At 37.6% G+C, this 12,172-nt stretch overlaps 1 protein-coding gene across 1 annotated transcript in view; it reads left to right on the top strand.

Annotated features, from left to right (window-relative positions):
* The window catches only part of LOC103762223 (bifunctional heparan sulfate N-deacetylase/N-sulfotransferase 3), a 136,143-nt gene that overhangs the window by 113,171 nt on the left and 10,800 nt on the right, over positions 1–12,172 (top strand). Inside the window, exons 7-9 of the mRNA XM_029964061.1 lie at positions 2,011–2,196; positions 4,366–4,494; positions 10,872–11,054. Coding sequence (XP_029819921.1) covers positions 2,011–2,196; positions 4,366–4,494; positions 10,872–11,054 — 498 coding nt within the window. The remainder of the gene's footprint in view (positions 1–2,010; positions 2,197–4,365; positions 4,495–10,871; positions 11,055–12,172) is intronic.

The raw sequence follows: 12,172 nt of genomic DNA, 5'->3' as shown, positions 1-12,172 counted from the left end.
TCAATTAAAGTTTGATTTGGCTTTCTGAAAAAAATTACAGAAAAATTCTTTCAGAATGAAGAATTAATATGTTCTCATCTTGGAAAGTCAATATAGATAAATGATACTCTATTCCAGTATTTTTCTATAGGAAATTTTGTCCAAATAACCCATTGTTTAGATTAGAAAAAAAAATGCAATTTTCTCAAAGAATAAATGCTTCATCAAAACATGTCAAATGACTTTATGAAACCACTGCATGTTAGGATTAGTTACACGTGCCACATTTTCAAAGATGGATTTTCTGCAGTGATACCTAATAACATCTTATATATTCCCTTTGGATCAGCTTTATATAAACTTGTTTTGTAAAGCATTGCCTTTACTAATTGTTTACTCACAACCAAACTCTGGAAAAAAGGTTTCAGTGGGAATACAAGAAAAAGTAAAACCAGGTTTTAGGTCTGAGGATACCAGAGAAACAGGCTACAGTTACTTTCATACAGCAAAACAAAACCAAAATGCCAAACATAATAGATGTTATTTATCTGAAGAAGTGGTCTAATGTAAAGACCTTAGAATGTCTTACATCAGAATATCCTAGCAAACATAACTTATTTGCTGAATTACATCTATTTTTCCAACATCCTAATTTTACTTCTTCCTTTTCAAAATGCACTGGTTGCTCTTTAGTTGGCAGGTAAAGACTTTGTTCCTGGAAAGAGCAGGGGAATTTGAAATGCCAGAACAAAAGAGAGTGCACTTATGGCCATGTGTCAGTGAGTGTGGGAGGACAGTATAGACCTGAATATCAAGCAGTTGGTGTTTGTATTTGAAAACTTAGCTTTTAAGTAAGGTACATGCTTTCTTTCGAGATTTTACCAAGTTGACTGAAAATTGTAGTTGTACTGAGTACAGGCCAGCTCAATTTTAATGTTTCCTTTCAAGAAAGCATTCCAATAGAGGTTAGATTCAGGAAAATTTAAAAATCCTGTGCCCACATTTCCCCTTTTAATACAGTTCTGTGTGCTGTTCCAAGCTCCACTGGAAATGAGTTCTTGTGGTTCTGGTGTGACCTAAGACATCCTCTGGGATTAGTCTACAGCATGTAAGCATTAAAGGATGTTATTAGAATAATGCATATTCAACCCTGGTTTACAGAACTCCATGAATTTCCATGTTCTTCACTACTTCCAGTGCTCTTAATATGCACCCATTTTTCTCTGAGATAAGACTTAGAATCCTTTCATATTTCTTAGTAGCTAGTTTATTCAGATGAAGAGATCCAAGTGTCAACCCACTCTTTGCACACAAAGTATGATTACAAAAAAATGCTGAAGATGACCATATGAATACAACCAGTATAAAAAACTCTAAAGCAGAATTCAAAGGCAGTGCGAGGGCAGCCTTCCTAAATCATGGCAACACAATGACATCTTATGGCCTGTGCATTCTGCTAATCAGACTGTCAAAGAAAGATCTTCTATCCCCTGTTCCTTTGAAAAGTAACCTGAAAGAAAATACATTAAATATGAAGAGAAGGTAGTAGCAGCAAGGTCGGTATGTAAACAAGATAAATGACAGAGTCTGCAAAAACAGGAAATGTACTACAAAAGGGTTTACTGCACAACATCTGCCTGTGGAATGTTACAAGTGGTTATCTTTTATCCTTTTTTAAAATGGCACTGAAATCGTTAAGCTGGTTTTTGAATATGGTTTTATGTTTTGAGTGGACTAGAGGGGACACGCAGTGACTGAAATTCAGCTCCTCATCCAAGTAATTGTGAAGGGACATGCAGTGGAAATCACACTTGTGTAACAGCAACTGCCAAATGCTGCCTCTTGTGTGGAACATGTGCCATTTGCTCTCTGAATTCTCTTCCATCTCCCTTCCAGATCAGCATCCTTTGATATTACTCTTATTTGCATTTCAGACCTGTTCTTGATCTCTCATAAAAAAGGATCTGAGAACTACCAAAACATCAAACTTTTAAAGTTTTTGAAAGCAGCCATTGTTCTGTTATGTTTTAGGAACATGGTATTCCAACTGACTTGGGCTATGCAGTGGCTCCACACCATTCTGGAGTGTATCCAGTACATGTTCAGCTTTATGATGCCTGGAAAAAGGTCTGGAACATCCGAGTTACCAGCACAGAAGAATATCCACATCTTAAGCCTGCAAGGTACAGACGAGGCTTCATCCACAAAAGCATCATGGTGAGTTGGATTGATGATGTTCACGTTGTACTCTGCCATTTTATGAACAGTTTATTCTTAAGTGGAAAAGCACAGTATCCTGAAAGTTCACATTGTGAGAAGCACATATTGCTCTGCATAAGTAGCAAGATATATCTGACAGTGCCTTGTTAATTAAAATGAGCCTGTTGCTGATGATGTTACTGCTGATGAAGGTGGCATCCAGGCACCCCGCTGTCAACAGTTTACAGGCTGTTCGCTCCTCTAGTCCTACTGTTAATGCTGGTTCAGAGATCTCAAGGAAAAAATCAGCTTGGCATGGTTCAACTGAATAGGATGGGTTAGGTTTCTCTCGGGTTTTTGGGAATTACATCATTCACAGCCCCCTTTGCCAAGGGAAGGGGTTGTACACAACCGGCACGGAAGGCGTTGTGCTGCTGCCATCTGGTCACTGGGGAGGAGGCTATTTCAGATTCACATCCTGTCATTATTATCTCAGAAGTGTTTCTAAACAGCTTTCCAAAATACTTGGGGACATGTTCTCGAGTAACTTTCTTTTGGAGCATGTGAGAAGAGCGGAGAACAGGCAGGATCTGGGGGGTGTGCTGTGTTATACCTCTGGCTGCAACAAGCAGTTCTGGAGGGTCAGCTGCCTTACCACAATATTGCCCCTTAGAACAGAATTCTGGTATTGTTGTAAAGTTGCCATGGATACCACTTTGCTTAGCTAAATAGTAATATTTTAAAGTTTTGATCTATTTTTGGGTGAAGCAAATTAAAAATGATCTCCAGAAATCCAGGAACAAAATTGACACCGTACAGGTCTGAGCTACAGTTTGTTCTCCTCAGAGCAATCCCTGCATGTAAAATAATGTTCATGGATGTGCTCAGGGAGCATGAAGCATTTGGGGAAGATGGATTGACTTGGAATCTCCAAAAATCTCTTTCATGAATATTTGTAAGAACACGTCATTTGAGTCTCACATAATGAGATTTAATACAAGGACACTGTGGCCAAAACCTGCTTCCAAGAACAGTCATATAAAACCACCTGTTTGGGGAGTCTCAAGCTTTCAGTTCTCCTGGGCAAAGGCATTAATATTTTACATCTGCAGGCTTATAGTAATGAATACATTCAGTAATAAAATCAGTGTGTAAGATTTGCCAGAGCATCTCCCAGCCAGTACAGCTTCATTGCCTGCCTCTGTGAAGAACTGTGCTCATATTTCATCAGTGCAATCCAAAGGTTTTTTAAAAACATATGGAAGTTTATAGCAAATGTACAAATTCCATACATTTTCTGACAACACAGAATTTACAATCTGTGGTCACAGTATCCTTTACATTACAAAAAATGTTGAGAATTGAAATGCAAGAAATAAAAGAGTGTCTACAAAACCACAGGCTATGTCAAATAAGGCACTTTGTATTTTCAAAGCTAATCTGTCATAACTATCCCATTGTAAGAATTTTACATGAACACCCACACTCAGCTGTTGATTTTCTGTAAGGGATAGACATAGCTTAAATACTCTCCAGCAAATTATTTTCTGAAATAGATAGAAAATATTTTAAATTTCTGCTGGAAAACTTAACTGCATTTATTAGTTCTTCCTATTCAAAAGATTTGTTCTTAGAGTGTTTTCTAAAATAATTTTGTTTGTACTATTTTGTATTGCAACTGGTCTTCCAAAACTAGCACAGTTAATTGAGAAGGAAATCTTTCTTATGATGTGAAGATTATTGGCTAAATTCCCCACATGTAAGTGTAGAATTATTGCTGCTGATGCCTGGGCCAAAATAAAAAACCAGTTTGACTTTGAGATTCCAATTTAAATTTACAACAAAGCCATCATTCAAATAAAAGTGGAACTAATTAATACAATATAGACTGATAATATTTCAAATTATGTTTGAAAATATCTTAAAATTTTAGAACTCATTGCTGACTGCACTTCAAATACTTGGTTGTAGGATGAGGTGTTACAGACAAAGTAAATATGATGAATTTTTGGATGTTGTGATTTCAGTGTTAATAATTCAACTAGATTATTACTGACTTCTGACAAAGTCGAGATGCCAAATCTACCCAGCAATTATCAGTTATGTGTTACTTATCTGGCATTTATTATCTCATTAAAAGTATAAACTCTTGAGTCTTTTTTTAAATTATTTTTTTAATAAATTCAGGTGCTTCCTAGGCAAACTTGTGGCTTGTTCACCCACACCATTTTCTATAAAGAGTATCCTGGAGGTCCAAAGGAGCTAGACAAAAGTATTCAAGGAGGAGAGTTGTTCTTCACAGTGGTTCTCAATCCAGTAAGTAGAATGTCATTTTGAAATGTTTAAAACAAATTAATTAAAGGAAAACACATGTGGTCTCCTTCCTAGAGGATGGCAGGAGTCCCAGGGTATTGGTACCATAGCAGTGCTTGGGCAATTCATGGATTTTAACTGAAAGTTACTGGGCTTAGCAAATGAGATTTAGAGGAAGGCATAGGAACAGCATTTTGAGTCTGGACAAAATATATTCCATATTGAAGCACAGCCAAAAACTATTTTACAACAGTAGGAAAACAGCAAGATTTAATATGGGTGCTTGAGGCATAAGCCTTTCAAATTAAAAGAATTAAGAGAGCAGAGGAGAGGACAAGGTAAGAGGTGAAACAATCGTAATATTTTGGTATGAATGACCTTTGATTGTCCCTGCCTGACATCCTTGAACGTGAGTGCAGTAATGTCTTTTTATGTATTACAATTAGGTCTTCAAGTCATGCATTGCTATGTAGGCTGTATGAACACCTAGTTCTGAAAATTGGGATATCCCCAATACAACACAGGCTAAAAAATAGAAATGAAACACATTATTTTCTAAATATAACTGTAAACAAATATTAGGCCAAAACCTGCCCAGGACCAATTGTTAAAATCCTTTTAGGGAGTGCCTTTGTAAAGATGATGCATATTTTAAATATCTGCTTATAAATAGTTTCTAAAGTTCTCAGCATTAGCCTGGAATGTAATAATTTGGAAGATTAGGGTTTGCACCTTTGTTGGTTTTATGTATTGCTTGTATTTATATTGTAATTTGCTAGTCAGAATTAGATTTAGGCACTAAAAGGCAAAGATTTAGACATTAAAATGAAAACAAAGTAGCTTTAGGAGTCTGTCTAATTACGAAGTGACATTTTGAACTTCATAAACTTTCCTGTATTCTCATTAAAACTGCTGGGATTTCTTAATGTGGAAACACTCAGCTTTTCAGGGGATGCAAAAATTCCCATATGAGACATTTTCTAAATGTTATTTTTCACTGACAGAAAACTAAGAATAGGAAACACTAACCCAGGAATCATTACAATGTCAGCTAAACAATATTCTGAACAATGAGAATTTCCAGAAATGGGTGTGAAGTCAATGTAAATCTTAACAAATCCCTTCATTCTGTTTAATTTGGATGACTGATCTTAAGTGAACATAGTTTTTGAGGTGTAAGTTCCCAGGCTAAGACTTCAGTGAGTACCCTGCACTGAAAGAGGTGCCCCCAAGAAAGAGCAAAGCCCAAAAGTTCTCTGTGGTTTGGCTGTGCAATGGTAGTTTTTCACAAGAGGGGCTCTGCTTCCTTGTGGTGTTCCAGATCAACCACGATCTGCAGAATAAACCACAAAACCCCACAGTATATTTTGTATTTTGTCTGTCTGTCTTCTCTTCAAGATCCTGCTGACTGCAGCGGCCCTCAGGCAAGATCATGCTATATCAGGGTCTTCCACAAAATGTTTTACAGGAGAAAAAATAGCAAGTTTCAGCAGCCCTGTATTATTAGTATACTGGCATTATTTTCCCCTACATTATCAGTTGAATAATTAACTTACAGGGAGGTTGTGTGACTCGCACTGTTTCAGCCAGGGAATTCTGTAGCAAAGCCACAAGGAAAACATGCATTTTAGAAGTGTGTAGTGATGAGTATCTCACCCAGTCAGACAGATCTGTGTCTTTGTTTTATTATCTCACATTGTTACTATTTTTCCTAGCACTGTACTGACTTCAAAACATTTTACCAAGTATTTTTCCAGATAGGCTTGTTAGAATCCTCAGTGACTTCAGATTGATCTCTCTCTATCTGCAGTATTCAGTGAAATTCTTGGATTAGTAAAACAAATTTCTGTTCAGTATCTCTTAAAATGAAATTGTACCAGTCTCCTAAGCATGTCTTGTAACTGGTGAAGGAAGTGAGCCATTAAATGTTGAGCTTTGTATAACAATGAGGTGGGTATGGACCCTGGCATCAGCCATGTCATTTCTTCTCAGGTGTGCTAGTAAATCTCTTTATCTATACTGGCTGAGGCTCTCTCAATAACTCTGATAACCCAGTCCTAAAATACCCTTTGAACTGTGGAAGATACAGACTGGGAGCTCTGCTGTCTTACAAGATGAATGTTTTAGGGGAACCAACAGTTCATGAAAAATTCCTATAGCTTTTCTACCCCTAAGAACAACAAACATAAAAGATTACAGTAATTGCATTACATGCACTTCCTTACAAGTGCTGTGTGTCTGCAGGTGGAAAGTAAAGGGAAAATGCCCTGTGGAGAGAAATTTGGTGAAAGCCTTCGAATGGTTGACAGCCCAACAATGACAGTAATGTGTAGCCAGCTGTGTGTTCTCCACATGGGTACAGCAGTGCTGATCAAGAGGGAAGGCTGTTAATGCTTTAAGCCCTTTGATTGATCTTAAAATAATTGTAATCTTTGTCTGCACTCAGTTCTAAGTATTATTTTCTTCTTAATTTTTACCTCTCCCCAGTTGCAGTGAGTAGAGCTGTTATTAAGCTAATTGACTTGCAGCAAGGGAGAAATTATCTCCTTTAGCACTAAAAATGAGAGGGTTTGTGTGAGCATCAGCAGAACCTACTGTATCTTAATGTGACCCTGAACAAAATGAATACCCAGGCTTTGGCACTACAGAGGTAAAAACAAAAACAAAGGCATTCAGGCTCAAATCTTCCCTTTCTGTCTGTCCTGCTTGGCACAACCTCATATTTAATTGTACTGAGTGTGAGAAGCAGGAAAGATGGCTCAGTTTGACAAGCTTGAGTGAGAAAGGCATCTCAGTTTCATCTGCACCCTTCCTATCTGTTCTTCAAAACCCACCCATAAAAGCCAGACAGAATCTGGTATTTTGTGGGTGGAATAGAAAAAAAACCCACAAAAAAATCCTAAATGAACAGGCAGTATGGAAAGGCTGTGGAACAGACAGGATTAGCTATCTCATTAGAAGTGATTCCTTGGAACAGTGTACAGGAGATGCATCAAAGTTGTGACCAATAAGAGAACTTTGCCCTTCTGTGATCCTTAAAATAATCAAATGGAAAGCCTTGCACAAGTGGTTTATTCTATCACTGTGTCAGTCTAATGGAGCAAAACCAGCTGTTACTGAGCCTCTGAATACCTGAAAGAAAATGTTCTAAGCAACTTGGAAACAATATGAGGACTGCAAACAGAGTGTGCACAACGCCAAATTAATTGGAATATAAGTGTTCTGAGAGTTAGACGTACTCTTGTGGCCTGTAAACATTAGCTCAGTAGCTAAAAACTCAGCAATATACTCAACTGGTAATGCATCTGCTCCTAGTGCCTAGCTGAGCCCACGTAATTAATTGTCAGTCATAATTGAACTTCATTTTGGAGTGTTGTACATAACTTCATTGAGAGGCCTCAGTGCTGCCTTTTCATGTTGTTGCACAGATTGAAGGGTGACACAGTGCCCGTGACTAAAGTACCTTGATGTCTGGTTTAATAATATGAATTTATTCAAGTTGGAATTGCCTGCAATAAATCTATATATGGTAAAAAAAAAAAAAAGAAGTATACACCCAGTATGTAATAAATGTTTATTACCAGTTTTTTCTTATACAAACTCTTCTAGTCACAGATTTAAAATGCCAGAATAATTAATCTGTTTAACATCATCAGTATCCTGAAAGTCTCAGACCTCCCTCCATTTCCCTGATGGGGAAGGAGTGCAGAAATTCTGGGGAGAAGCTGGAAGGGGAAGGCAGAGTATAGGGAGGCACCTTGACTGCTCTGATTTGAAAATGTGCGAGAGCAGGAAAGGAGCTGCTGCCTAAAGCCAGATTTAGTCCCAAGCCATCATTTTAAAAGTTGTCTGCATTCCATTTGAGTTCCCTCATGAAAGATATTAAATCCTGTGGAGACTGTGCATTGAAGTGCAACCAAGATGATAGTTTGTGTATGAGGAACAGCAAAAAAGGGTGATCCTCCTGCACTGAGAGAAAGAAAATGCTGAGATGCCCTGAAAGAAATTATTTGAGAAGAGCGCTGGAAATAAGAAAATCAAATGAGCTCTTTTTATCTGAAAGGGAGGTTAAAATGCTTGTTAGAGTAAATATAAATCCATTCACAGCTGCTTCCCTTTTGAAGAAGGAATAAAGAAATATATGAAGCTCTGCTTGTATTTTACAGCATTTCCCAGAGGTGCAACAATATTGAACAAATAGTGTTATTTACTAGGTCTGGCCTTGTGAGATGCCCACAAAGGATTCCTTTTAAATCTCCTGATCGCTGGTTCTAAGAGAATAAATCTTCAGTAGTACAGTGTGCTGTTAGTTGCAGACAAAGAGTAATCACTCTCCCTAGTTAGAACTTGTTTGAATGAATCAGGGTGTGGTATGGTAGAGCAAAACAAAGCATCATAACTCAACGTGGAAGGCAAAAAATATTCATTATGTGTTGTCTTGGTGCACAGGGAGGTGGGTGGTGACACACCATCCCTCTCAGCTTCATCTGTTGCATTTTTGATGCCATATAGAAGTAAAGGAGACCTTTTCTTTAATATAAAGTCATGTATTAGATGGTGTATTTGGTTACATTAAGTATGGACTTCTCTACAAGAGTCAGTCATTCAAGTTTCAAACCAGCATTTGATCGTCTTTGTTACGAATAATTAACCATAAAGTTTTTGACATACAAAAACCCCCCTGTAAAATGGGAGCTAAGGTCTCTGATGTATTTTTCCCCTTCACTGGCACAGTTTTATATGCTAGAAATTATTTATGATGATATGTCCAATCAGCTTTTCAGCCTGCACTCTTGACATTCTTAAAATTACAGTGATATTCTCTTCAGGGGAAAAAAATAATACATATTTTCCCCAAACTAGCAATCTTTTGAACTGCTCTTGCTTTTTCTTTCCTGGCAGTGCTGTAGCTGCTGGCAGGTGAGGAGTTGCCAGGAGGTGAATTGACATTAAAAATGTCAGAGGTCAGGCCAGGTGTAGGAAAAGAAAGAGGCTGTCAAGAAAACAAGTTAACCTTTTTTATGGAAACCTGCTGATCATACCTTTGTTGAGAACAGCGTTGTCCTGTGGCTGGTCTGTTCCTGCTTTGAGAACTGAAATAAAAAAAAAACAAACTTGAAAAGGTTATACATTTGGTTACCTAAAGGGGAGGGGTTTTCAGTCTCAGTCCTGTCTGCAGTAGATTCCAGTTTTTCTTTCTTTTCTTCTTTTGTTTTTTTGAATTGAAGGCTGGAAGTCCTTTACAAAAGATTAACTTCAGTTCCTGAACTAATTTCAGAATTATGACCATGATAAGCCTTTCTTTTTTTAAAGTGGCTTACATCAGGTCTTACTTTAAATAGAAATTGCTCATTCATGGCATTAGCAGATTTATTTATAAAAAGAGTCATGTTTCTAATTTTTTAGTGGAAATCAGTCTGGAGAGTTTATCTTGAGAGAGCTCTATTTTAAAAAGAACTTCAAAAAAGGACTCAGAGAGGTGAGGGTTGCAGATTTCAGTGTCAGAACAGACTGTTTCATCAGTGAAAAATTACCTTGGAAAATGGATCATTGTACAAAACAGAGGGTTCAGTCTTGAGTCCATGTGTTCCTGCTCTGCTCATCAGCACAGGTTTTAGGTGCATCCAAACACACCCTTGCTATGAGAAACCTCCATGGAAGCATGTGGAAGTGCACTGGATCACAGGAGGGTGTCTCTGAGCATCACTTCCAGTGCTGGGAGAGTAAAAGTAAAATACCAACAGCCTTAAAACTTGGGGATTTTTTTTTATTTGGGAGTGTTTTATGCACAATTATTTGGATGTACTCAGTTGGGTTTCAGAGGGTTTCTTTGCTTTTTCTGTGTATGATTGTCAACCCAGTGCTTGCAGAGTGGCTTTGTAGAAGAGATGAGTTATTTATCCTGTGGAATTTACAGCTGGAGCAAAGATATTTAAATCACAGCAATAGAGGTCAGCTACCTCTTGGTCTCTGCCTTCTTTACTCTTCCAAGGAAACAGAAATCACATTTTTAACATTGCATATGTATTCCACTTTAGTTAAACTTGCAAGCATTGTTTTTGCTCTATCCTCCATTAAGTAAATTTACATAAAGATTATGTCAGGATTGCCCAGCCCCAGGGTGGGATTGCATACCCTGGTGCTCACAGAGCTCATGGGACCTGTTCCAGCGTTTTCCTCAGTGATTGCATGGAGTTGACTTGAGAAGGAGGAGGTAATTCAATGAAGAGCAAGGGTAGTAAGGTCTGTGTGAATGTGATCCAAGTCCTGCAGCAATAAATAAGAGCAGAAGGCAAATGAGATTTATATTATCTGGGGTTGCACTGCCATCTAGTGATCCAGAGGCTCAAGGTGTGCTGCCTTTATTTTGTCTCCTACAGATCAGCATCTTCATGACACACTTGTCTAACTACGGAAACGACCGCCTGGGCTTGTACACCTTTGTCAACCTGGCCAACTTTGTTCACACCTGGACAAACCTCAAACTGCAAACCCTTCCTCCAGTTCAGCTGGCTCACAAGTATTTTGAACTATTCCCTGAGCAAAAGGACCCTCTCTGGCAGGTGGGCAGGTTTGCTGATTCGGAGATCAGAAAAAAATTGTCTCGATGGTGTTTCTTGTGAAATTCTTTGTTTTGGTTTCTTGTAGAGAAAAGCATTCATATTTTTAGATTTACCAGTTGGTTCCTTAAAACAGCTTATTGAAGCTTCAGTGTGCGATTGTGTTACCTACCACTTGTAAAAGGCTGTGAAATGGATATGTATTAAGATGTATAATTAAAATTATCTTTAATTCATTTTGTTTGTGACTGTACTTTTAAAAACGTGGGGAAAGGCAGGAAAGTGCATGTTGAGTTATTTCTCTTCTCCTTTTGGAACTAACAGCAGCGAAGCATTTGACAGAGAGGTGTATATGCATATTCTAGCAGTTGAAGAAATGAACTTTTCTCCAGGTGTATAAAGAGAAGAAAGAGCATTAAGACCACGGATACCCTAATGCTAAACTGATTAACCGAGTAGAAATAGATTTAGATAGATTAGAAGGTTATAGAAAAGGCTGAGAACTGCCCCAGGAAGAAGTTTACCAAGAAGCTGTAGGTACCTGAGTCCTTGCAGTGATAATATGTAACCCAGGTATCATCTTCTTGAGGTGACTTGCTAGAAATACTCTGAGGAGCAGACATTATTAAATCAAACATTAAAATGTATTTCAGCTTGCTTACTCAGATGTTTTCCAGCCTTGGATATTGAATTGCCAACTTAGGATCTGAGACTGCAAATTTGTACTTAAATATGCATCTTGAAATTCATGCTGTTTTTGAATAAAACATTGAATTGGGGTGGAAAATGTCAGGAATTTTGCATTATACTAAGATAAAATGAATTTAAAAATGGAAATTAGCCTGTAGCCAAATTACTCGAAAAATTATAATTACTTAGAAAAGACATTTGTAAGTAACAGTGACTAAGGCATACTGAATAAGGTGTATTTTGTCTATAATGTTCATTAATCTGAGTACAGTTACATATTTTTAAGCCTAGAAAGGATACATGAAGATAATTCCCTTCACCTCAGGGCAGTACTTCCAAACAACAGTGTCAAAAACTGTTTGCAAGTAGGATTTCCAAAACAAATTTAAACTGATTCAGTTGTAAAGCAGCAAATGAAAAAAACAAGATTA

The sequence above is a fragment of the Manacus vitellinus genome, unplaced genomic scaffold (genome assembly GCF_001715985.3).
Source record: "Manacus vitellinus isolate BGI_N305 unplaced genomic scaffold, ASM171598v3 scaffold_69_pilon, whole genome shotgun sequence".
NCBI classification, from domain to species: domain Eukaryota; kingdom Metazoa; phylum Chordata; class Aves; order Passeriformes; family Pipridae; genus Manacus; species Manacus vitellinus.
Note: the sequence above shows the minus strand (reverse complement) of the source record. Positions and strands in the feature narration are given on the sequence as shown.